Below are 27,988 nucleotides of genomic sequence, written 5' to 3' on the forward strand. Positions count from 1 at the left end.
TGCGTACATGTATTCGGATGCTCTTTATTCACTTCACCAAAACAACACCATCAGCCCTTACACGGGATTTTGAATGGGGTCACACCCTGAATTTAAAATCCAGTCCATGTAGCCGTTGGAACAAACCAAGTATTTGTCAACACTAGAAGGAGATTTTTGGCGCCATCGAACTTTTCTTTTGATTGACTTTGGTTGCAAATATCTCAGCAGAAAACCGCAAAAAGGACGCATTTTCCGCGTTTGGACAGATCATACTCAGGATTTCGCAAGTTACGCCTTAGAGACGATTCTCAAATGACTTGGCTGCTAATTGCCCTAGGTTTTTCTAGTACTTTGTGTTGTAACGTGGCTGCTGCTACGTTGACGGGGGCCTAGGGAGATTGACAAGGGAGCGGCGAGACACTGATTGTAACGGCTAAGCCAATTAATTTGCATCGAATATGCCTATCTGTTTTATGGAGAGGGGAACAGGGTAGTTGTCCATTGAGGCACGAGTACCACTCACCTAGCAATTAGGCTCTGTCAGTACCACTGGGGTGTCTTCTCTTTGGATCCACCTCTAGGAGGGCTGCATTTGCTTACTTGATTGTTCGAAGGTGAAGGACTTCATCTTTCGTTACCAAGTCAAAGCCTGACTACCTTGGGGTTGGTCCAACGCTGTACACAGCTGCGCGGAAAAGGCTTTGCGACACACGCCGTCCTTCGGCATGCAGTTTGCGTCACGTAGGCACTATCATCTTTCGAGTGAGTACTTTACTCCTTATGGGCACGTCACTTCTTTCAAAATTCGTCGGAGAACCGAAGTTCCTGCCATAAAAGACCAATGATCGTCATTTGCTTCCGGTCAATATTTTGGGATCGAAGACCCTAATCTGTTCTAGGCTCTTTGACGGAGAGACTTGTGTCATGTCAGTGCTGATGGTCACGGAACTTTTCGGTTTGGGAAAATTTTTTTCAGATCATCGGAACTAGGGTAGCTTCCTAGCCTCGGTACACGCGGTTGAGGTACTGCGCTAAAGTACTGCGGTAATGAGTCCCAGGGGACGCGGATCTTTGCCGTGTTCAAATATTAGTCATAGCAAAGGGTTGTGGGCATTTCAGCCGTGGATGATGTGAAAGATGTTTATACTCTTCTGCGATCGCTTTTAAATCCATAATATTTTTTAAGCTTTTAGGACAAAAGCCCCCCCCCCCCCGTGTATTACTGGTTTGGATAGTTCGAGTTGCATGGATGCGAATTTTTTGGACAAGTTAGTATTCTTCTGTTTTTACGCGGCCTAACCTCATACGCTAATTTTTTGGCTGTTGTGGCTTCCAAGCATTACTGCATTTTTTATTTCAAAGTTGTTTTCTTTTTCTGTCAATTATCTACAGGGCTCACAGGATGATGTGCTTGTCCCATGCCTACTTGCCGTATGTCTTGGTATTCTGCACACACACATAACTGCCATTCATCCCGGTGGGGGCAATTCAGCAAGCGCAGTCAGTGAAGGTGACTCCAAATCTTATATCTCGACCCGCGTCGGCAATCGTTCCACTTCACTTGAACCTGCCGAAGAAACTTGGGTGCCATCTGACAGAATGGCCAGTAGACATCGCTCCAAGCCATTGATTTCTACCAATGTCGGTGGCAGCAATATCCCTGCACACACTGAATTGAGTGACAGTCACCAAACGTAAGTCAGATATTAGTGGAAGTTAATGGCAATTGGTTTTTCTACCTATCCCACCTTCTCCTGTGATACACAAACTTTGACGCACGGTGCAAGGTCAGAAACGGTGGCTCAGTTCCGACCTGATAGGGTTAGGTACCCTAACCATTCTTCAGCGAGACGAAGCACCTCTGGCTTTTCGATCGCTCCCATGTAGGCTTCGGCCATTTTGCACTGCCTCAGACCTTTTGCATCCCTGGGGTTGTTCTACAGCTGATTTTAACTTAATTGATTGAGATTGTTCTGTTACTGGTAACATACTGCGCTTGTCCACTTATGTTCCCCAGTTATGTTGCAACTGGTGGGCAGAGTTTTTCGTACAGGAAACTGGTTTTAACGGTCCCTCTTTGTGTGGTACATCACACCCATTTCATACCGTAGTTGGATCATCTAATCTGCAATATGTTACGCTATGTTGGATACCCTTAGTCCACTGCAGTGATTCTTAGATACACTTCCTTTTGCCAGACCACCATTTTCTGCACCTGCATTCGATCTGATTGAATCAGCTCAATTGGTTCCCGAACAACCAATTTTCCCTGCTCCGTGTTATCCTACCGTCGATATTGTGGGTGTGAACGACCGCAATATTTTCCACTGCCCAACTACAAGTGGGACGTCTTTGGTACCAACGAATCTTTCTGTCGGGGCTCACACTGTTCCCTCAAGCTCGATTCATCTGTTATCTGAAGATACCGCACCAACTGCCTCGCTTCGTTCACCCTTGAAACATGATCTCGGAGCTCAGGTCTCCAGTGGTCAACTCGCACTGACTGAAGGGGATGAAGATGAAACCGAAGAATCCTGGCCGATGCAACCTTTAGCCGGTAACCCCCATGGCGCTTCAGTGGCTTCTCACTCTGAGGAACGAAATTTCGGCCACGTTTACCCCGGCCCAGACGGTGGTGCGTATCCAGTAGAAAACATACCGGATGACCTTGTTTTCTGCGTTACAGGTGATGTCTTTAAGAAGAGCCCATTAAGAAGACGGAGATCATCGGGGACGTCTACAAAGAAACGTAAGCTCTCAGTTCCGCTCCCGAATACAGCTTTGATTTCTGTGCAAACCGCAAACTCTGCATCACCCGTTCTATCTCCTTCTGGATCGACACCCCTGCTCGCCGAGGTCAACTCTGTTTGGTATGATGGTATGTGCAACGCAGCTTCTTCGTTCTACGAAACGCAGTCCAGTTTTCTGAGTGGTCATCGTGAAACTTTGTCACCCAATACGAGTAATAAGGACTCACCAGTAACTTCAGCAGGTGGTGTCACGCCCGAAGTTAAGGTTAGTGCTACTTCCTGAATTCCGTATTCATGCTACCAATCTAGGAACTCCGTCGTTGATAACGGCTGTTTTTTTATTATTGGCCTCTGACTCTGCCTCTCGTACGTTGATGATTTTATCTTCGCCCTGTTTTCCTACGGCCACAAGCCTGCAAGATCTCTACGGGGTTTGTAGTTGATCAGGTGGCTATTAACCCATTAGCTGAGATTGGAAATTAACTCGCAAATGTATCGTCACCAAAGGAGGAGGCACCATCAGTGTACATTTGGCTGGGGACTACCTCCTTACCTGTGTGTTATACCTTGACGTCACTCGTTAGTTGTGAGCCTGGCTTCTTGTAAGTTCTTTGGGTCATTTCTGATTTGTGTGTCCGTCTTTATTTCGACTGGGGGCCCCGATACATCCTTTTTAAGTTTTCTTTCCTTGTTTCGATGAGCCCGTGTGCTCGGATGATTTGCATGTGATATTGATAATTTACATACTGCTTCCCAAGGGTACTTGCCGCACAGTTGGACTATCCTCGCATGGGTGTGCTTTTTAGTGCGGGTATTCCTTCATTTAACGTTTCAAATTATTCCCATATACGAAGCTGTCTTATTCGCGAATATTCCATGCACTTACTCGTAGTGTGTCGTTGAACGCCATCTGGTTGACGTCTCTGGGCATCCTTTTCTCATGATTTTTGTAACCTCTTAAGACTTTCTCTGGACTTTCACAAGCTTGTGCAACTATTCGGACGAAGATCCACATAATTTGTATACACGTGGTTATACCCGGGACTCTACTGTACACGGTTTGCTTGTACTTGGGCTTCCCAGAACGTGTGAGTGTTCTGCATCCTTCTCTGAACCTTCTCACTGAAATGAAGATGTAAGATCTTAAAACCAGACGGACCATCCATGTAACAGTCTTTGTAGATGAAGTACAGGACGTCTGTCTCAAACTATATACATCCCAGATGAACTCTTTTGGTCGTCTATCTTTCTATCGTATCGCTACCGGAAAGTGAAGTCAGCAACATCAGTGTTGACATTGATGCTTCACTGCCGTTTAACCACAAGGTTCGTCTAATTATATCCAAAGCCCTAGAGTGAAAAGAAGAGAAAAAGAGTGGGTGAGGGAGGGGATTTAGTGTTGGCCTATCTCAAGCGTTCTGAGGTGCCTTCACCTCCAAGCTCTCGATCGGACAATCTGGAAAGAAACTGACAGCATGAACGCCACTAACATAGATTAGCCGCCATTTCTTGCAATGTCTCCAGCCAAGCACAGACGGGGTCACGGGCACCCCATCCTGGAAGGCGTACAGCACCAACAACACCCAAACTCTTCTCGATCTCTTTCACGCTCTTCTGCCAAGTCATACGCTGTCCATCTGGCGGTTTGCGCCATTCTGAGTCAGGCACGGACAACAACATTAGTTTTGGTAGACGGTGTCTCAGCATGCGTAGCACGTGACCTAGCCATCGTAGTCGGTGGCACTGGATGTGTTCCCCGATTGGAGTGCCTGTTACAATGATGAAACATCTGAAGACAACCAGCGATGCATCTGCGGTACACAGGGCTGATAACTGGAGAGATCTGTCAATACGGATCCACGATTCGTGTAAGCGCTTTTGGCGACTGTGGCTTTACGAAAAGTAGAAACGGCAAATTTAATGGGACTCCGCTGAAGTTTTCAAAAGTTTGTAGAGAGCCTTCAAGTCAACGTCGCCGACGTATTTGATGAAGACTCCAGTATGCTGATGTACTCGATCCACTATTTTACCGATTAGATGAAAAAGGCTATAGAGGGTGTGCTATCACCAGACGACGACTTAATGAGGGCAATGGATATGCTACATAAGCGAATTGGGTGGCCTCATAACGTAGCCAGAAATCTTATCAACTATGTGGTGATCGAACGTGATATAGCTACGGAGGAGCATTGGAGTTTACCTTCACTCCGATGTGCCATAGTACCTGTCCTAAATTTCCAAAGCACCTGCAGCGGATTGGTATTCAAACGTCTAGGCATCCTCATAGAGATGGAGCTACTCTATGCAGGCGTGTTTAGAGGTGCACCGACTACAATTGATAATCGTCAAGTTTGATTGCTATCGTTGTCACGAGACGGTATATCTGTAGTTGTGAAAGGTGAGGTGGGCTGGGATGGAGTATTTGATGCATTAATTGCGGTTCGTACCGCGATTCGGTCTACGGTAGAAAACGTGGATTGTATTTTGCCTTAAATACGATGCTCAAACGACTGATGGTTCAGTACATCAGCACATACCATAAAGCCACTTAGACCGACTATATACCTGCTTCCGTAGTTTGATGCCCGTTAGCATAAAACAATCTTTTTCCATTATTTCCTAACAAAACGCGAAGAATCTGTTCTCAAAATCGAGTAATCTAAATGGTCTGTTGAAGGATGGCTGCTCTTGAGAACCCGTAGCGTGTCGGGCGGTAGATCGTCAACGCAAAACAACCACGGATGTAAAGCCGCTCTTGATAAAAATATTTTTTACTAGTGGCCACTCAGTGAACATTCTATCCGGAAGATTGACTCGCCTCTTGACGCGATGCAGCGAGGTTCAGAAAAGTGTTCATTAACCAACTTGTTTATCCTCAAAGATAAATGGCTTATGCTGATCGACCTAACGTTCGCTTATTCTTTTCCCCTCTTCTGTGGAGTGAATCTTTTAGATTAGACGCAAACGTAATTTTCAAAGCAACCATCACTCAGCTTAATTGACTACAGCCCCTGACTACAGACTCAAATGCCTTATTAGCACACTTGGCGGGCACTGTTCATTAATCTGTTTCAAAGTCGCGTGTCGGGCGCCGCCACACAAATCCGAAGGATATGGACAACGTCTGATATCGGCAGTAAAAACCTTAGGTGTATGCTTGTTTATACCCGCATTGCGCACGCAGAATTAACATGTGAATGTTTTGTTGTTGCCTTGGCCCCAAATGGCCCCTGCGCACCACGTTAATATCACAGTAGTTGACAGACGAACAGGATTGCTGAATCAGACAAACATGACTGTGACAATTCCTATCTTCTCTGGTTCTTTGTAAGTAGTTCCATGTCCTTTTGTTTTGGGTGATTGTCTTCAGAAACCTGATTTACGCCTAGCTACTTGTCGTTTCAGATTTTACAGTTGTAAGAGTCAGTGGGTGTATTTGTTGATCCATTAGGTATGTGTTTACGAGAATTAGTATCTCAAATGTATCAGGTTGTCTTATGTATGAGCGTTCCGCGGAATCACTTGATGAGATCCTCATTGAACTGCCTTTTCCAAGAGGGCCACCCGGGTTTTCGCTGTCCGTTATGGTCCCATAATGCTATTGTGCGTTTTTTAGCTATTCAGTTTTATGTTATTCACCGTCGGATACGTGTTATGATTAACGTTTCTAACCGACTGAATGCTGTTGGCTTCCATATATTTGGGTTCCCAGTGCATGTGCACCGTATTCTTAACAGTTAAACAGATGACTCAGTGCCGAATACGGGTTCTACTCCTATCTCTTTAGCCTTTTTGATAGCTGCGTGTCCATTTATGTCCTTCACTTTTACGTCTTTGCAAGAGATGCATTTCTCACAAACGAAATCGATTTCAGGTTTGGAACGGTGATGGTTTTTGTGTGTAGGTTCAACCCTCCAAGTTACCGTTACTTGTGCACTTTAATGGCAGGATTTCTTCAAGCAAACTAAGGGCCACCTGCAGCTAAGAATTTGTTATCATAGTGCATCGCCCCTAAAGCAAAGCTGTCACAAACTTCCCTATTCCTGTTTCACCGTGAAAACCGCGTTCCGCTCTGGCTGGTGATTTTCCCATCATTTTGCGTTCACATTTATGGAGAAAAACTTACTGCACTGCGAAAAGTTGAGTGCACCCCCACGATTATACAAAATTTTCAGTCAACCTAATCAATACTTAAAGTGAAAAATATAATGGCTGAGTAGTTTCCTTTATAATGGCTGAGTGTTTGTTGAGAATCTCAGGAAACATATTAGCTCTTCGGTACTGACTGGCTTCACTCTGTTTGACGGTCTAGCTTCTTTCGAAAGACCACGAAACCTGTTTGCCCTTTAATCCATCTGTACACCAGTGGTGTCGAATGGCCGTTATTTTGTTTGTAGTCTGTGTCAAATTATTTTACTTCTGAACAGTGTCGTTTACGTGCATTTGGCCACCGTAATGCCATTTTGTTCGATCGCTCACCAGGTGGGCCTACGTGGGTGCTATGCCTTAAGTTGTTCACCCTTGTCTAAAAAAACACTCGCAACAACCACCAGTTTTGCTGGACTGGACAAGTCTCGTGCATCTTCGTTGCGTTACGCCTCTCATGCTTGGCTTGGTCTTTTTGGAGTATTTTCATTTTGCCGTCAGACTTTTCAAGCGGTGTAGATTGATGGTTTCTCATATCATCTCTTAATTATCTGACGAATTGGTGAGCACATCCGGTGAAGGATCAATCTAGCAACTTTCAAAAAACTTCATAATACTGAAAAGCCCTTGATAACAAGTTCAAATCAAATTCCAACTAAGATGGTTTTTCTTCATCACGAAGGCCGGTATGACGAAGGTCATGAGCCAATAGACAACGTAGACAACGCATTTATCTTCGAGGCTGGGGAGTTTAAGGGCTGACTGACTTGCGTGTTAATCGGATAATGATAAAAAATGAACTCTTGCAGGATGGGTAGATGATATACGCACTTTCTGGTGTTGCTTTATCTTGCTCGGGCACACAACATACCACATAATGCCCAAATGTATGGTTGTAGTTTTGGGGAAGTCGGCCGCGCAACATGGTCTCCCTGTAGCCGACGCCCGTCGGAAGCCGGCTGTGATCGCTTCGCTGTCCATCGAATGGAGGTAAGAACACTGCATTAATCATTAAAGCCACTGGAGCACAATATCTGTGCACCACGCAGTACACTTGTTGAGGTTTTAGACTTCCAGTGCTTTCACGGTATGATGAACTAACTGGTGGCCTCTGTCCGTCCACGATATGGCGCTTATCGATCTAGTTGTCTAGTTTCGGTCGTCTTCACCCTATTTCTTCGGTCCCACTTCACCACAGCTTATTGTTACAACACCAACCAAGTATCCATTCTAATCAATTATCCTGAATCCACAGTTGGGATGAGAGTGTAACGCCGATTCAGGTGAGAAGGCTATCTACCTTCCATTAATTTTATGTACAGCCTACTTTCTGTGTTCGCACACTAGTGGACCAGCTCCGAAAGTTCTTCAGCAATAGTGTTAGAGTATATCACTTCTTTCATCTCGTTCAACGCAAGGAGGAATTAGTCCACTTTTACCTATTTTCGGCGCTGATGTCTCATGAGCTCAGGATTGCTCAGCGGTTTAGGCGCGAACTTACTAACTGGATGGTCCGTGATTCGAACCCGACCTCTGCATCTCGACTGCTTCTGTCTAGGCAACCTGGTAGTATCTCAGCATTCGTGATTCTTTCAGGTGGCATGGCAGCTAAGCATTGGACAGGTGTTACAGCTGAACGTAGTAAATTTGGCAACTGTCTAAAACAGCTGTTTACCAGGTACGATATTCAGTCCTATGGCGCATATAGCATGCCTAGCCGGGGGTCGTGCAACCAAACTTTTGTATGTGGAGGCAAATACCATATGGAAGAGAGTTGTACTATACAAGTTCACTAAGTTGCGAAAGATTTTTGACTCTCACGTTCCCCAGCTTGTATGATGAAGGTTTAGTTAAAGTTACGCCATGGTTTTCAGTATCCAGCTGCTGGCTCGCCGCCCCTTTTTTTTTTTTTTTGGGGGGGGGGGGGGGGAGTTGGTATGGTAGATATACACACAAAAGGTGCTACGACTGGACCATCGTTTGATGTCTCAGTTTATTAAGTTTGAGTACAGTGTGTTGACCCTCTCGCCTGTTTAGTCATCATCATCGGCCGCATGACATCAGTGTTCAACATCGATGCTCCACTGCCATACAATCATGATTTATTTGAATGCCTTTTTTAAAGAAAAGAATAAAGTTGCACGGCGAATGAATGTAGTGCCTACACCACCAGACACTCACTCAGGCAATCTGGATAGAAAGTGACAACAAGGTCGCCACTGACACCGGTTGGCAGCCATATCTTGTAGTGTCTCCAATCAGGCGCAATGAGGATCACGCGGTCCCAATCCTGGAAGGTGAGTAGCACCGACAGCACCCAAGCGTTTCGTGATCTCTTTCATACTCCTCTTCCAAGTCAAGGTTTATCCACTTCTCTGTTTACGCCACTCTGAATTGGGCATGGGAAACAGCACTCTCTTCGGCAAACGATGGCTAGGCTTACGCAACACATGTCCCAACCAGCACAGCCTTTTAAACTGGACACATTGTTCAATGGAACTACCCGTTACACAACCAAAAACTCGCTTTCTAACTGCCTCATTACGGATTCGCCGACACCAAACCACACGAGCTGTGGTTCTGAGACAACGACTGTCGAACACCTGTAGACGTCTCAGTTCTGCTGCTCGAACGGGCCAAGACTCACAGCCCGCACCGTAACTTGATACACACGTCCCTTGATCACAAAGTTAAAAAGGAATGGAGAGGGTGGGCATCCCTGACGGACACCGCCTTGTGTACGGAAGCTTTTGGAGAGCTCTCCGTACACTCCCACACGTCCGGAGGCCTTCCGGGGCATTCCTTCTTGGTCTCAAGAAGAACAGACCGGTCAACCGAGTCGAATGCGCCTTGGAAATCCAGGAATACTGGAATTGTGGTTCGCTTATACGTATAGCGCCGTTCCAGCACCTGACGGAGTGTGAAGATTTGCTCAACGCAACATATAAGGTCACTAAGCACCAGTGACGCCAACAGTCTCTTTATGACCGGGGTCAAACTGATCCCCCTGTTGACCTAATTGAGTCTCACATACGCGGAGCCTGCACACTTATGCAATCATACCGCTGGCAACCACCACGATATTTGAGCTTTCAGCTCGGCGCAACATGGTATTCAGGGTGTTGTAAGACCTGTCTTTGCTGATATCTTAGCTACAGTCAGTTGGGGCCCAAGCAGACACGATAAACAGCATCGATCAACGCAACATGGTATTCAGGGTGTTGTAAGACCTGTCTTTGCTGATATCTTAGCTACAGTCAGTTGGGGCCCAAGCAGACACGATAAACAGGCATCGATCAACTTCCCCTTGTGAGACTCTCACTGACGTTGCTGATGGATTAGAGGTAACGCCCTAACCTCCCATGTCCGTTGTTCAAATCCGCGCCAGGACGGGGATATGAGCTGCTGGGAAGCCCCAATAGGGACGAAACGCGAGTCCATTGCTTCCCCATGTTCGTGTGGAAAAACCGTACTAATTTTACCAGGACCGGACGGAACTGTTCCAACGGGGGTCGATACCTGCGGATTCTGTTGAATTTTTAATAGTTTTGGCTCTTTCGAAAATGAAACGTTTATCCACTACGGCAATTTTCCCTTATACTCTGCTTGCCCGTATGATGCTGCACCGCGGCGCTACTGCTCTGAGCTGTGTGTTGTATTTTATTTCTGTATGCTTCCTCCCTATTCTCGGGCATCTCGTATGTTGTACATTGGACATCAAAGTTCAGGTGCAACGGACTTTCCTTTACTTGATTTAGTGCATTGCTCATGTCTGCTTAATAAATTTCAATGGACCCATGCACTCCGTAATAATTATGGAGAAGCCGGTTACGAAGACCTAATGCCAACATCCTCGAATTGCATACAACTGTACTACTTGGCTCATTGAGTAAATTGTTCTCAAAAGCGCCACTTCTAGCTGCTCAAAAGATGGACTTTAGTAGACTTCAGTGACAAAGTCAAGGAATAGCTGACAGCCTTCTGGTATGTGAAGCGCACATCTCTATTCTGATATGCCAAATTTTTGACCACTCAGGATATGCCTTCTTTTGACCGCAGCCGCTTGGCGACATATTCGTCTTGGCGGGGGAAGGGGCTCGCTTATAAACGCTTCTCTCAGCATAAGCACGCGCGCTGGAGTTACTGTTGATAATTGCATGTTTGTGGTGTCTCACTGAGAGGGCGTGTATTTGTCGGTGTGTCCTGACCACAGAGGTGGTCACCAAGATTCTTGAGCAGATGTACAAAACTTATTCACTCTGGGGGTGGGAGCATGTGAGCAATAGGCGCTTGGCTACTGTAAAGGTCATGAAGGACTGGGGAGAATGGCCGTGGCCTCGTTTCGATTGTCCGGCATCGAGTGGGGTAGTGTAAGGAAAGCTCTGACCCCCTTATCCTCACTTTTAAAATTGTTCGCATTTGTTTATGTCACAAATCGTCTTTGCTATCTCGCAGTCCGTCATGAACCATTGTGCTATCACTTGTTGCGCCGGTTTCCCCTTGAAGAAGAAACCGATCAAAATGTTTTCTACACGAGAGACAGTCACTACAACCTATTGATAATTCTCATCCCAGGGCAATGTGGTGTTTTGTCGGAAGTTAAGCGGTCCCAATTCAACTGGTTGAGGTACTTCATTCATGATGAATGTCTAAGATTTCTTTCGCTTGTGTGCTTGGACCCACCCATGTTTATTCCCTCACTCCACAAGTTTCTTTCCATGCGCTCTCTTGCAAATTTTGATGATCAGGCGGTTGTTCTCAATGGTACTGAACATAGAACCGATGATGCAAACGACTGGAAATTCGCCAACGGTCCCACTGAGAACGATCACAACGGGGATTCGTGTGACACGCTGAAAGATCCTGTGGTGGAGGTCGTGGATCGAAATTGCATGTCTAAGCGCCGGCGCTCTTGGTCTGTTGGTTTTCCGGTGGAGACAGCATTGGGTATTCCACCACTGCGCTTCGGATCTGTGTTCTCTACGTCTAACTACTTAGTCTCCATGCTGACGGACGATAGTCGAGCACACTCTTTATCGAACTCGAACACTGGGGCGCTTCTACCTATATCTCCCAGGTACTTACCCTTGTGGTTGCGTTCCATTTCACCAAACATGCCGTTATCCCCGACTCTCAAATCATCGCATTTGTTACGATTCTACTCGGAGGATCTGGATCCTAACCGCCTGGCTAGACAGTCGCCTGTGTATCGCGTCACCTCTTCTAGCGTCACTGTATCATCAAATGGCTCAACTTCATCTGCCGTCACTGAATGTGAGAAAAACCAGTTTCGCGTGGACAATCGTCTGGGTACGATACCTAATTTCACTCGGTAACCTTTGAATTGAATATCACGTATTTGTACTTATCAATTATCAATTTTCTGTAACAGGACTTGTAGGTCTGATGTTACAGCGCGCTTGTCAACCATGTCTAACCGGTGATTAATGCACTGCCTTTGTCATGACAAAATCCTTCCCATTAATTGAACACCCGACTGTTTCCTCTTTATATCATTGTGGATTCCCTTAAATAAAATAATAAAATAATCGTTCAACTGTAACACTCATCCAGTGTCTAGTGGTCACGCTCCCCGAAGGAAGCAACATCGGGGCTGGTGGCATTGACTCAATCGCGCAATCTCATGGTGCCACCGCACCAAATTTATCACCTTCAATGGATAACTGTCGATTCCAGATTATCCAGAAAAGCATGACAACTCCGCTTCTTGCTATGTCGTTTTCCTCTCTTGACTCTGGTATCGGTGAACGAATCTGTCGCAGCTGGAGTTAGGTTAAACTCAGTGTTCGTTTGGTACCCGAATAATTAACTTTCACTGAGCTTAGTATTTTTTCCGGTTATGTCAAACCATATCCCAGGTTCTCTTGCATTACTCGAGAAATTGGACTCGTGATTTTAGATGAATTCATTTAACCTTCAACAGATAATTAAGACCAATTACCCTATCCACTGGTTGGCTGTTTGTTCCCATTTGTTCTCTCATCAACCTAGTCCAACTTTATTTTTCTGCATCCATTTCAGATATGGAATCTTTTCATGGTATCGGGGCAGGTCTGAATGCCAATCCAGTATGGTAGGTTCATATTTTTTCCCCAGTTTCGAAGGTTTTGTTACAGTACATGATGCTGATGGGTTAATTTGTCAATTCATTTTTATTCTTGTGCTCTTTGTAGGACATCCTTTGCCAAATTGCCAAGAGAATCTGTTCACCTATGTACCGTATAAAACGTACTTTTATGATTGTAAAGGCTAAATAGAACAGAAAACATACGAATAGTCAGTATCTTGGAAACACCTAATTTTATCTTTACTATTACTGAAAATTCGCTTTTTTAATTATTCATCCAACAGTTATAGAATTTTGGGTTCCTCTGTCCCAAAGTTAAAGGGCTGGTTTGTCGTCGCAAAGATTTTATTGGTCCGCGGTTTGAACCCGATCATACGCACTGTTAATGCACTGCTGCCCACTGCTTCACTGGAAAAATCAATGGAACAACTGTCTTCCCGGTAGATACCTGCACTATGCAAGGTAACAGCAAATAGACCGATCACCATCGGTTCATTGATATAAAAGTGAACAATGAGTCCACAGACTTAGGCTTCTCCCTGCGTACAGCGCCTAGAAATGATGCTTTATAGGACATTATTGCACTTACCATTGTCACATTATCACCTTTTTCTATTGTTTTATTCCCACTCTTTTATCAAAGCGTCGTCAGTCCACCCCCTGGTCACAAACCGTCTGCTTGTGTTTCGAAATTCCAAACCGATTCCGACGAACTTCAACCGGTCGATGCTCATGAGGTGCCACACGAACCGGGAATGAATCTCAGCAAGTCGCTCATGAATTTATCGGACGGATTCGACGATACCTGCGTTCCTTACCGTAGTTCGAAATCAGTAACGGTTTCTCAGCAGGTAAGTGACAATCGTTTCGAATGCATTTTTAGTGCACACGAACTCCGTTAAGGTTATTCCTCTGTGCATCCTTCAGAATGTTGTAAACTGCGTGGTGAACAGTGTATAATTTGGCAGAATGATGTGAAAGAAATTATGAAGAATTATTAGTGCGGTCCGTGTCTCAAAATGGGCTCCCCGTGTCCCCTCCCCCCCGCTGCGGTAGAAGACATTTTGAGGAATGACGGCTGATTAGTATCAGTGGCGTTCGTGCTATCAGTTTCCAGATTATTCGATGGAGCGTTTGGCGGTATAGGCACCTTAAACTGCCTGCGGTAATTTAACACCAGGTTTCTTCCTCAACCACTCATTTCTCTTTTTCCCATTTATTGAATTTTGTGGTTGTAAGTCTGTGAGACTCACTTTGATTTTTTTCTCAACTCCTCGTTGGAAACTGTCACTATAAAAGTCGCCTCTATGCTCAAAAGTTCGTTTTAGCCTCGTGTTACTTCTCAAATCATCATCAATGTTAAATGTGTAACTATCCCCCCTCCTAAGTATCACCCTAAAAGGCATTTAGCTAGAGAAAACATGTGGTCTGATTGTCAAACTTTTCGGTCTCTTTAACTTCCCGTCAGGTTCACTTCTTTTGTATTGTTCCACTACAGCAACCTTTGTTAAAGGACATTTTCTACATGTGGCTGATCAGAATCATTGCAGCCACACAGCGCTCTCTCGCTTGTAACATCAGACATCATTGTCCATCTGTGTGGATTCGCGTTTGTTGGAAGCTGCAACACTAGTTATCTGGTTAACTTAGCAAACACTCCTGGGACCAGTGATTGGTTCTGTTTTAATTCACGTGAGTGGCCCAGTGGTTAAGTTGCGACTTCCTGACCAGAAATTCCGTGGTTCAAATCCAGCCCCCACCATCTTCCAGGGTTCGTGAACAAGCTTCGCGATTTTGATTAATCTCCTCTTTGGTGTTCGAGTTCGCCAAGTGCAGCATTCGTTGCAGAGTTTTTCCGATGTAATCACAACAACAACACAAACACTGTGATCAATAAAAAACCGCTTTTTATTCTGCCCGAAGCGAAGGAAAATAATGAATCGCCAGCTCCTGTCCGGTATAGGTTGATCGTCAGTACAACCAAGGTAGTTGGAAACATCAAAATGATGTAGAGGTGGGTTAGCAATAAACCAATATAAAGGTCGAACGATGCTACAACACTACCAACTCAAATTTCAATGAACTGCAAAGGACACTGATTCGACGGTCCTGCATCCCTTTCAACTGAACGAAATTGAGCCAACCGTAAAAGTTTTTCTTATTCAATCACTTTCCTAATCCTCAATGAGTGCAGTCGTTGAACATTTTATTAGTCCCTTCTTCATCAACTGTGAGCTGGTTTATTAGCACATACGATTTATCAGCTAAATAACTTTCACATTAACGCGATCTGCTTTTTACTGTACACCATCAGGCTTCCCGCAGTGTGTTCATGCTGATGGGTATTTGTGGTTGCGTGCGGTATTTGGGACAGAATGTTTCCTATGCTGAGTTTCTGCAGTATATCACGACGCGAAAGTCTTTGTGTCTTCTCATAATTTCTGTTTGAGGCTCGTCGTTAAAGATAATTTGTTGCGCCAACGATACATGAATTGATTCTTGAGCGTTGTGTGTCACATTTCGATCACTGGGAAACAACTTAACGTTTTCTCGCGGAGTTTTGTTGCTCACTATTTCACAGACCTCGGACAACCCTTACCAAGAGCTGAATGATCAGGGAACATTTGTCAATTAGTACCGACAATGAAACAGTCAACATTCTACGCGCTGCTCCGATCAGTGAAGTTCGTGTTCGGCTTTGTTTTGCTGGGTTCGAGGAAGCTACATGTGGATGTTTATTTTTTTACTGGTGTTGAGTCCTGTCCAGAGAACAGACAGAGGGCCACAAGCTACTCTTCGGTCACGTCAAAATATGCCATAGCACCTTACCAGGATACGCTACATAGAAACTCTAGTCATTCATTTACAATCCGCATTTTCCAGACAAATTGACAGTTGGCATCCACCTGTTGTGCAGACAGGACTGTTCAACAGTTAAGAGAGATTATGCAATGGAGATTCCGCAGCACAAACAAGACACATCGAAACACGAACTTGATTGACAGCAGTGACAGCACGTAGACTGATGGTCATTTCGCCATTGGCACCCATTGCCGCATGTTTCCCTGCTTGTGTGATTTCGATTATTATTTTGAATCTGATGAAGGTCGCCCGAGGTGTCTGAAACGGTGCATAGTAGAGCTTCACTCTATTCCAAAACAGTTCGTTAATTCGCAGGCTGATCTAGACAGCCGAGCAGACAGACATGGATGAGCCAGCCTTAGTTGGTATACTTCAGTCCTAAAAACGGGATTTTATTCAGTATAGATTAAACATAAGTTGTCTACCGTAAGAGCAAATTCGGAGCGTTAAAGCTAACAAATTTACATTGGGTACGCGGTGATCCTCACTACGTAGCTCGACCTTTTCACCGAATTAATTACGCTTCATTAAAGAAAAGAAGGAAACTGGGGCGCGGAAGACCATCAGTGTTGGCTTCCACGATCCCATGTTGCGGTAAACACTCATTTGCAAATTATTGTGATGTTGACTGGAAACGTAGCTGAATTTCATCTGAATTTCTCGTTTGTAATCCTATTATAGTGAACGTTTGTCGCAAAATACATTAAACTTGGTATTCTTTCATTAGAAAAGATCGTTCAGCTGTAGCACCCCTCCGGTGTCTGGCTGCCACGCCATCCGAAGGAAGCACAAGGGCTGGGATGCCGCCAGGTTACCCATGCCTAGAGAGGGGAGCTCGAGGGGTAGAGGTCGGGTTCGAATCTTAGACCTACCGGTCAGTAAATTCGCTATCTAACCATTAGAGCCATTTCGCCCCCTAGTCTTTTATTGATGGTGTCGACACTTTTTTCCACGACTAAAAATCGTCGTTAGCCTGCCTCGGCTCGTTGTTCTGCATATTTTCTCTCCTGTTTATTAGCGAGGCTGTCGGTATTGCGATAATAATCCTATGACATCTGTGTGTTGGAAAATCACCCAGCACATTCACTCAGTGACACTGACTGTACAGATGATATAACCATTCCTGTGTAGGACTATACATAAATAGAAATCTTGAATGGATAGCAGGCAGTTTTGCTCAGACTCCCGGTGGATGATACCAAATACTGTTTTTATCTATTATGCCAAGTGATGGTTCTCGGGCTGGATGCGTGATTCTCAGGATTCAGTGAGTACAGACCGTGTTCACGTATTCTGCCCGACAAACGTTCCGCTGTGCGGGCAAAGTTCCGTACTGGGTACCAGTGTGCAAACAAATGCATGCAAAACCTGTCCTTCACCTTTGACAATTTGCCTTTTGTTTGCGCTCTATGAAGTGAGAAGTGAATGTTGAACAGTGAGTATGCACCATAAATATAGACATTAGGCATTTTGATTCTTTTTGGAAATAAACCCAGCAGTTGTTTCTTATAGGAAGTGACGACGTGGGTTTACTTCCTGCTTACCGAGTAAACTGTCTGCTTTTGTTTAGCACGTCCCATCGTTCTAAGTGTGAGCCTCCTCGAACAACCCCTTTTGCGTAGATACTTATCTCGTATACTCTAGTTCTCGTTGGTTGCTTATCCAGTCAGGTGTGATGACACTTCTTTTCGATTTCAAGGGTGAAATACGGATATGTATGTACTGAAAGGTGTCTTAGATAATTCTGTTGCCATTTCACCCACTCTTCAAATTGAACGGCTGCACAGGTTATCGGACTATGGCGCTTTCTTGGTGAACCAGTTCCGACGAACTCATGGCCCTAATTTGAGTCACTGAAGTCGGGCTACTTCTGTCTCGCAGTCTAGATTGCAAATGCAAATTTAAGCTTTCAGCTTGAAGTGGGTTAAAATGCGGCCTCGAAATTTCGGTTACATCCATATTGCTTTCATCACAATCATTAATTGGCTCATCACATGCGACATGTGGTAAACTAGAGTGAATCTTGCTATAAAAAATTTAAATGAGCTCTGTGTGGATATCTCTGTTCGAAAGAAAAGGCTATTTTTAGACAGAAGAGAGAGTAGACAGTGGTGTCTGGAAAGGGAGGAAACGAACAAAAATTAGTGTTCATTTTGACGTGTACCTGCCATTAGAAAGCCACTACAGTCAACTGCACAACTTCAGATAACTAAGCATGTTCAGGTTTCAAATTTTGGTAGCAGATATTCCCCTCGGCCGCACAAAGTATACCTGTATATACTATTCTGTCGCCGAAAACGCTTTAAATAAGGTGAACAAAACTCTCTGTTCCACTGAAGCTGGTTGTAACTGAAAAAAACGGGCGTCAAAACAGCTTAGGTAATATCCAATACTCAGTGCGGGTCGCGACTATCGAATATCTCATAAGTGGTTTGAGTAAATCAGGCCGCTCATGTTTGATAGATTCGGAAAAAAGCAACCCTTGTGCCTGTTTTCCTGGAATACCTGCGTAAGTAGCACGTGTTCCTCTTACCCAGCGGGATAGAACTTACATATGTTGTCTTCGGCCCTGCACTTAACCCCAAGAATGCAACATGTAGATGGACCATTGCACAGGAGAGATAATACATGAAGTATTGTTCGAACGACTCTCTTCTTAGATTTTTCAGGATGATGGAATCTGGTGCATTAATGACGCAAATCGTCACGATACTTTGGTAGGCAAAAAAATCTCCAGAATTTTCCCCTGATCACTCCATTCCATCTACTGTTCCCAATCTGTTTGACCATATTGCTCTTTATCCTGCTCGTTTTCAACCCTAATTCCTCTTGGACTACCCTTGGGCACATGGCTTTCACCCAGGACGTTTTTTTCCACTCCACGAACCGGTTGGAAACAACTTCCAGATGCCTCCCATCAACCTAAAATTCACCGTGCATCTGATACTTGCGTTTAGCGTGACGCCGTCTGAAACTTCTATGTCATGTCCAACCAGCTGTCTGTCTTATCCGTCGTCGCCACCTAGTACTTATCTACAATCTATGTCATTCCTCTTATCAATCAACAGTGGCTTGCACTGCTCTTTTTAGTAGCCATTTTAAGGTCCGTAGAACGTAAAGAGAGAGACTAGGCAGATTTTTATATGATACCCTAGCATACGTAGTACGGGCGAGAGGACAAGCCGTTGACCTCCTACCCTCCGGAAGATTGTTCTACCGACTAAGCTACTGAGAATGCTCGGTGTCCGTCACACTCGTGCACAGGGGTCTATCATTTTGTGATCTACAAAGCCCATCTACTTTTTAAGTGGCTGCACCAATGGGCTTTGAGTATCTGGAAGATATAACTGTTTCGTCCACTGTGGAATTAACGCGAGGGGCTCAGTATTGCTGGCGGGAAATATCAGCTGTTATTCCATTGTGTCAAATTACCTGTATAGTTCAGATTAATAGTGACAGGGGTGCTCGGTGGCCCAAGTCCGCTCAAAGGATTTCCTTAATTCACTCACGCGGTTCAATTTTCAGAGGCCATCCAGCGTGAAATACCCCCTACCAATGTCTTGTTTAAATTGTTTTGATTTTTGTTTATCTGGAACCAGAGTTCTATTTTCTTTCGATTCGACACGGGTTCATTTTCTGCGTGCAACTCACTGCCATTCAGGTACCGGTGATAGATTTCACTACAGTACTTCCTACGGAAGCACTCTGTTTTTACGTAGAGATTTTGCTTATTACATTCAAATTTGTTGTTTGTCCAGCTGCTTTCTAAACTTTGAATAACTTAAAAGCCAACGTTTGAAGTTACCTATTCCTATCTCGGTCCTACCGTGTCTCAATCACAATGGCTAGACTTTACCTTTGTTGTTTTGTTTTACAGAATACTTCAGTGAACAATGGTTCCTGTAAGTTACCACGTTTTATTTAATTTTTATCCGTGGTATTGGTTGTTCTAACGAAAACGGGTGTGCAATTAATGCTTCTGTTGTCGATTGTTAAAACGTCCCAACACCATTGCGAGCTTCCTATGGTGATAGATCCTTGAAAGAAGTGCGCCTTGTTCAAACGGGTGTGGTTACATTGATTAGATGTATGGTTGCGCAGCTGCTGTGAACAGTGCTCACTGTATTCTCATCAGTTGCTGGAGCTTTGTATACGAGGGTTGAAAACTCACTCACGCGAGCTCAGACTGGTATGTCTGTTTGCTGAACCAGTACGTGGCTGCAGTCATGGCACGTGTAATGGAGTGAACGTTAACCCATGATAAGCGAATCGTCCTATTCATCGATGCGAATTCCAATCTGATACTTCTCAAATTACTTTCTTGGCGTTCGAGAGAAACATTCTATTGCGGAGCCATGTACTAATCATGGCACGGCCTACTTTTATACACCTATAGACAAGAGTCAAAGCTGTACATCTACCGAGGAACGCTAGACCATCAAGTGTACTATCCCTTCTTTATCAAACTAAGCACTCTGCTCATAAACAATGGTGGCAAACTTCTGAGACGTCATCCAAGTGCTTTCAGAAGAATGTGTGGAAATTCACCTGTACCCTTGCCACGACACCGCAAACTTTTTGGTTTTTATGGGTTCCATCAGAAAGAGTTTGAAATGGATTTGCATTACAGTCACATTGGATACATTTCAGAAGTAGGAATGACTGTAACGACCGTTATTGGAGGGGTAGCGAAACACCGCAAAGCATGGGACAGCCGACCGCTTTCATCTTTATTGTGATCTCTCAATCCCTTTGTCCTACTCGACAATCTCTCGCATCTAGATCACAGCGGTAGCCATGTCAATTATACGCCTAGAGAATTGATACATTGTACGTCACTACTCACATCTTCCACACCACGTCCGCTGTTCACGTCCCGTTCTCATATTTTTTTGCAACCCCTAACGTGAGAACCCTTGGGCAGGTCGGCTATCAACGTCCTGTCGCTCGTATTCTCGTCGCAGTTTAGCAAGACAGTATATTACTGGCATATTACTGTCAATAACGGTGATAGAAAGGTCACAATTGAGTAACAGATTCGGAGTCGGTGCCCACCGTGCGGATAATAGAGAGCGATTTCTTCAACTGTGCTGAGTATCGTGTATCTGGTCAGTACCAACTTCCAGCACAATCGCTCGCACTAAGTAACCGCAAGCCAGTCCTGGACTCAGGTTGGTCATGTTGCTGTAAGTTACCGATTAAGAGCTCTGAAGATTGCCATTCCTTTTGGACTGCGCAACTTGGATCCAGTCGTACCATTGTGTGGAGTCCGTTGGTAATTCATTCTCCCTCAGGATTGGGCACGACTAAGCAGGGTAATTCCTTTCATCTCCTTCAATGGTTCCACAGTACCGACTTGAACAGGCTGGAAAACTACCGGAAGCACAAAGTCACGTTGGATTTCGGGATCATAGACTTTTAATCCGTCGAAATTCCTTTTCGGCTGCTAGGATGCGTACGTGACTGAAGCTGCCCAATTGAGTGGGTGTCTCAGAAGCTTGGCCCTTGTCGCTTCCAAGCTGATTTCGGGTCACAGTCTGTCGGATGTTTGATGTTTTTGACAAATGCGCATTTCTTTTGAATCGAGATGGATGTCGATGGATCATCCTTGTCAAACCAATCTCATCTTTGTCCATGTGTACATCTATATACTTCTTGTATGTGTTCGTCTTCGAGACCACTGACTTATAGGGTAGGCTCGAAAACTGGTCATCCACCAGTCTTTCCCATAGTGCTTCGCGAAATTTCGTCGCGTTTTCCTCGTTCTCCAGTTTTCTCATATCCCTTCTGGTCCATGACACATCAGTTTTCCATTTGCAACACTTACCTAGTTGTTGTGTACTACACTCCAAATGCATGTTTATTTTTTTTGCAGCACCCATCTCATCGGTTCCACACAGAAAGGAATCCCCTTACGTTGGTAGCAATGAAGATACCTTCACCGCTCATAGTCGTCAACGCGCGAAGTTTCTACGGCTTTTTATTCAGCGTGCAAGCCTTAGCCAAAATCATCACCGCAACTCGCAATCTGGTCCTAGCCACTTACCAAAGTTCCATCGCCTTTCTACGACAGGCCAGCTTTCGCGTTCCACCAATGTACTGAATCTAAACAATGCCTATTCTGAGTTCGACTTGGCGATAAACCAAGAAGTCTCAGATGTTCGTAATGAAACAGAGGACTTGTCTGCAAACCAGTGTGAGCCGAACGGGCTTCCTGACTCTCAACCAGACGGGGTTCGCAGGTACTGCGCATGTTATTCTTCGCCTATGACAGCTACCTTCCGTTCAGTTGTTTATACATGTCTGGCGTCTAGATTAAGCCTATCCTCCTTGTTTCGAACTTATCGAATACATAAACACTGGTCCTTACGCCAGCATCAAAGGTCATCTACCACCCCTTGAAAGACTAATAATCTAATACGTGTGAAGCTCATTAGGCTAGACAGACTCGAGTGTCACCACTCCTATAGCGTAGTCAGTGGGTTGGATTAGTCTGTTTTGTGTCAGTTTCCAGGATCATGACAGTTAGCCCTATATTGTGCATAGTCATGTGACCTCAGTCTGATTAGTAGCAACCAATGTTGAATAGTTCTCACATGATTTTCTTACCACAGCCTCTAGTGTGTAGACTTAGTGGATAAATGTGGTGTCAAACAATGCCCACGGTGTTGGCAGTTCACCCTTCCGTTAGCCGGGAAGCACGATTTCCAATCCCACATCTGACAGCTTATCTCCCCTTGCACACTATATACTCTTCGGCCTCCCATTCAGGATAGACCAATGTCATTCTCTCACACCGATTTTGGAAGGCAATCATATTCGAAGGTTGCTACGACTTGAGACAAAACATTTGCATCGGTCTGATATTAGAAGAAAAGTCGTTCGGTGCTGGCGAGTGAAGTGCCCTCATGCTTCCTTCGGGCGACATGGCAGCTATGTGCCGAACGTTGATTCTTCTCTTCTATTCATAATTTGTACAACTTGATTCCTCATTTTCATTATTGGTTTTGCACCTGTATCATCCTTCTTGTTTTTGACCTGAACATACACCGCTCTTTGACCTTATCACCTCACTTGTTTTATTCAACACGTGATTTCGCTACCTTCTAGCCACGTTGCCTTGAGTCAGTGTGAACTTTGGGATCCGTTAGGAATTAGCGGTTCTTAAACTGGGGCACACAAGCCCAACATATTTGTAGATAAACCTTCATTTGAACGATTTGGCTTTCGGGGTTTTGCGCGCAACTCAACGTATTCCAATCGATTTCAGGAAACAATCAATACCACAAGAGTCCCAGCGGAGCGATTATTTATTGCCATTATTATTTAACAGACGTTGGGCGATGGTCTTCTCCCTAGCTACACAGCTTACGTGCTCTCCTGATATTTCCAGAAGTCTCGATTGGGTCATGCGGCGCAATCACTCACGGTTTTCATGGAAAATTTTGTAATGTAGAAATGGATTCTATTGTTCCGTAACTCAGTGGAAGAAAGTCGGTCAATCATTCCGTGACGGCCACTGGACTGGAGTAACTGATTTTCTTTAATCCTTGATCTACTCACAGGTTCTGTAGACGCTCCAGGGGTTTCTGTGAACGTAATAGTTCGTTGGACACCCTGAAAAGTAACAGTTTTACAAACCAAAGTTGACTGATGTTCCGGTGGACAGGTTGCCAGCAAGCTGGTTGTTTGCAGGAACCGGTATAATGCGTTTCCTTTCCGTCTCTAATCTTTCGACAGATCATAGAACTAGGTAGTTCAGTGGTTTTTCACATGGTTAGTTCCTATCTTCCCAAATGTGTATTACTTCCAGCGTGACCCATCAATAACAAACGCCAACCTCCGTCTTTGTTCCCTACGTCCACGAATCTCGTATTTTACTCTGGGTTGTTCAGCTTTGTTGCAATTATTAAACTTTCGTGAGTTTGATTTTGATTGCATCTTACTTTCATACGCAGCAAGCCGACGACAACACATACTAAGCACCCCACATTTGCGTCGGTTTCAAAGAAAGTATACCACTTGCCAAATCACTATCGGGTGTCCGGTGGTAAACTCCGAGTGCCTTCAAGTTTCTCCCGTGTGAGTTTTGTCAAATTGTTTGTATTAATATGTACATGCTGCTGGGTTCCATGCGAGTCTCCCACTGATTCCGTGTTATTTAGGTCCAAGTAAAACATAAGGCTGACGGAAACTCGGGGACTGCGCCTATATGATGAGCCCCAAGGAGGCGAAACCAGTCGTCGGTTGTCAGTTAGTTTCCAGCACCCTTATGAGTAGTATATTATGTCTATACAATGTATCGTGATATCTCGAATATCATACCGACTGAAATACGAGTCGATATGGTGCAGCACATTCAGTTGCTTAAAAGCATCATAAGCGAGAGATTCAACTGGGTTCCAGGTGGGTCTCCCGACAAAACCAAATCGGCATACGAATGCGTGTATTACTCTAGTCCCCGATGTAGTTTACGTCTTGCAACTCTGAATTAAGGCTCTTTTTCTGACTAATTTAAAACCTCCTTGATAATCGTCCACTTCCCCCAGTGCATACATCGTCATTTGTTCGGTTCTTTTTCCAGCAGCAAAAACATCAGGGTTTGTCGGTTGAATTTTATTTAGCATGAGTGATTCTCCTTAGCCAGGGTGCCGTTACCTTAAGCAGTATTTCAAAGGTGTCTTTGTGTGTGATTTCCATCTTTCTTCATGAATCTCAATGGTTTCTCCTGACTTTGATCTGAGTCACCGAGTTAATTTGATCTTAATACTTGCAAAGCAGTCAGTGTATCGTTTCGCATAGAAAGCAAACATTGTGGGCCAAAATTCTAGTAGCTGACATCATAGGAGTGCATTTCTTGATCATCAGTCAGACTAACAAAAAGTAGGGGCTCACCCGAAAGGCCATCACTGAAATGTACCTTTTTTCCATCGCCGCTGGCTTTAAATCTTGGTTGATAGCTCTGCTGAAAGTTTGTTTATATATGCCATTTGAGACAGCCTTCGCGTCCAAATGAAATCACACCAAAGGAAATTTTGCCCAAGAATAGCTCTTATTGGTACTTCTTCTAAATACCCACTGTATGCCCTATCACAGTTCAAACTCCAGTCAACTGGAACGCGGGCTGTGCCCTACCTACACTCTTCGTATCCAAGAGAGTTCATAAATCAGTGTGAACTATTAAGGTTGATTGGCGTCGTGGAGCTTCTGCTTCATCAAAAAACCAAGAGAACCTCCAATTAAACCTAATCGCTGAACCTTATATTCACGTCGATCCAGTATTCACGAAATGTATTGGAACGCACTAACAACTTCCAAGCACGACCTATTTCGCGCATCATTAGATTTAGTTAGAAAGTATTCTTGATTTCTTATGATATCGATTGGCTAGGGCTTATTTCATACGTTTGTGTTCTGACCAAAGCCACAACTGTATGACTTTTTGAGAAAAGCTATTTTGCGGTTTGTCCGTTTTGGCACACAAATTTAGCTTAGGACAGACCACTGATGGGCGAACCCAAGTAAGCCCTATGATAGACAGTCAGCTAAATCTGGACACAAAAAATTCCTTTTTAACTGTAACTACTATAAGACCCAGGTAGGGGTGTGTCAAAGCTCATGTCGTATACTGGGTTGGTATGTATTCTAAACCGCCGGATTTTTTCTACTGGTATTTTTCAGTCACGTTTACCCAACTCGATTTCTGCATACCAGTTGCAGTTACCTCCACATTTTTGATACTTTACAGGGTCAGACAGCATCCGAGACTGAGTTCGATCGACTAAATAGTGATGTTGGTAGCGACATAGATTCGTCTTCAGGTCCAGACGACGTGGAACCCATTACAACAGCTAGCCCGTGTGCTGTAGGATCGGCTGTCTGGTTCGCTGATGCCAACGACCGATCCCAACGCCCAATCAACTTGGGCCCCGATCACTATACCAGTTGGTCTTCGATACCCAAGCCGCGTCCTGTGCGGCGAACCAGACATCCGTCCGGTGCGGTGAACAAGTGGCTGTATAATAGCCGTATACCAAAACCTCATTTGCCCCCTAAGGATATTGGTGAATCAGGCGAATCCGGCTCTGGTGAATCTGGCGCCCGAGATGTTTGGGTCGAGCAAGATCGGATTACTGACTCGGCAGAGTCCTTGGAACGCCTACCTCAACCTGGTAATTCACTCTCAAATGCGGAAGAAAATCCTCGGTTTACACACGGAGGCCAAGCGATAATCTCCCGGATAGATGAGCTGCCTGACGAGAGTCTCTTCACTGGTGCGCAATCCACGTTCCCAGGGCCTCCCAGGGCTCCTTTAGAAACTATACGGGACAAATTTACTTACAAATCTTCCGTAAGTTCTAACTTCTTCGATGCTTTTCCAGTATTGCCCCAGCTTTCTTTTTCTTTGGCCTAAAAAAGTTACTTGCTGTTTTGTAATTTTAGATGACCAAAACGTTTTCCAGTCAATGGTCTCCACGACCCCATATGTGCAAGGATACAAGTAAGAGATGCTTGCGTACCTATTTCCTTTAGTTATTTTTTTCGCACATGAGCCTTCGGAAATGTAGTCTGCATTCACAGAAAATCGTTGTGTGGAGACTATTCGTGCTGAATTGTCTGCGTTTAGGATAATGGGTAGTGCCTATTGAATGCCACTCCGGATGTCAGTTCATGGTCCTTCCCATAGTCACCAAACACGCATCCTTGCTCTCATTATTGGTCTGTGTGGCCGCGCTTTATCTACCGCATTTGGAATGACGACGTCGTATGAGTTATATCGACGTGCAATACTGTACGGTTGTTAAGTTTATCATTCAACTTCACACTCCATTTCTGTCTCACATAGGCCTGAGACGTTTTTTTACAAAAGTTTCGATCGGTTTTATTTCCTCAAGGAAGCTTCACTACTGACACCAATTCTGAAAACCCCACAGCCTCGATTTTTTCTGGAAAAGTGTCATTTGGCCCCCAATTAAACTGCTATTTTCGAGAATAATACGTGGCTGTATCACTGGCATCTGTACTGAATTGATCGTTCGCACTTCGATTTTCGACCTACATACTTCTTGTTCCCACTACCATCACTTTGACGACGGAATAGTTTTCCGTCAATTATTTTTTAATCTCACCCATCTTGCTTCTTCAGACTGTTCTGCAGTATTACTATTGTTTCTGTTGGCTTCATGAGGTACCAAAGTTAATCTCTTTCAGAGTTGGATGTCGATACTGTTGCTCGCGATCTCGTCACTTGCGTCGTTGATCTCGATTGTTAGAACCTGAAACCCACCAGAGTTTGCAACGTATGCGTTGGCAGACTAGAGTATAAGGTACTACAAGAAATCGGCTCGCCATGGGTTTAATTCCTCTTCCACACCGAAAGCTAACGCATTCAGACTCTTTGTTAGGGTTCTGGGGATATATGGGTCGTCCAGATGTTTGCTTCGGCTGACATTTGAACTCCTCCCCCATTCTCTTTTCTCTAAATGTACTGGCATTGCTCCACAGCAGTAAAGTGGTGGCAAGCTATCGGTCGTGTTGCTGCTCTTGTCGTCATTCGTTCGATTCTTGTATGTTGCGTGCATGTAACGTCTGATTGGACTTACCATACAAGTCCCACACGGTGCCTTGTAACACGTTCCCTTGTTCGAACCACATTTTAGTCACTCGAGTTGTTAATTTTACTCATCTCTTTGGTTTGCTGGTAGATGAACTCTTCTCACGAATCCACTGTCTTTTTTGTGGCCCGTACGGTTTCTGCTGCAACTACTCCATTTACTCTTGTTTATTTGGGCTTTTTCCCGAGTCTATCCCATTTCAAAGTAATGTAGTGCCAGTAGGAAATTCGATAGTACCCTAATATTGGATCTTTAGTTTCTCAAAAGCCTTAGCGTAAGCAGTTTCCTGTTTGCTGGTGGTAGCGTGACCCATGGTCAGGTGATTGTTTCCTCGCGATTTTTACTTTCCACCTTAAGTTAGGGAATTTCGAATCTTAAGCCACGCCTATACAGGATAGATCGGTTGCATTGGGCAACTTCCCCAGTGCTTCACATGACCAGTGTTTGCCTAGTTTCTCGGTCTTTTTCAAGGGCACCGCTTTGCGCAATGTGGAATTGATTCACTACTGTTCACCAATCGGTTTTCCGACGATCGTTACGTTCAG

The 27,988-nt window shown here is 44.6% G+C and overlaps 1 protein-coding gene across 1 annotated transcript in view; it reads left to right on the forward strand.

Annotated features, from left to right (window-relative positions):
- T265_01493 (hypothetical protein) overlaps positions 1–27,988 on the forward strand; it is a gene marked incomplete at both ends in the record, with an annotated part of 60,500 nt that overhangs the window by 12,665 nt on the left and 19,847 nt on the right. The window contains 10 exons of the mRNA XM_009165534.1: positions 1,375–1,676; positions 2,181–2,997; positions 11,627–12,188; positions 12,921–12,972; positions 13,610–13,817; positions 19,706–19,730; positions 21,704–22,070; positions 23,787–23,910; positions 25,577–26,179; positions 26,272–26,329. Of these exons, the coding sequence (XP_009163798.1) occupies positions 1,375–1,676; positions 2,181–2,997; positions 11,627–12,188; positions 12,921–12,972; positions 13,610–13,817; positions 19,706–19,730; positions 21,704–22,070; positions 23,787–23,910; positions 25,577–26,179; positions 26,272–26,329 (3,118 nt within the window). The remainder of the gene's footprint in view (positions 1–1,374; positions 1,677–2,180; positions 2,998–11,626; positions 12,189–12,920; positions 12,973–13,609; positions 13,818–19,705; positions 19,731–21,703; positions 22,071–23,786; positions 23,911–25,576; positions 26,180–26,271; positions 26,330–27,988) is intronic.

This window comes from Opisthorchis viverrini, assembly GCF_000715545.1.
Source record: "Opisthorchis viverrini unplaced genomic scaffold opera_v5_16, whole genome shotgun sequence".
NCBI lineage: Eukaryota > Metazoa > Platyhelminthes > Trematoda > Opisthorchiida > Opisthorchiidae > Opisthorchis > Opisthorchis viverrini.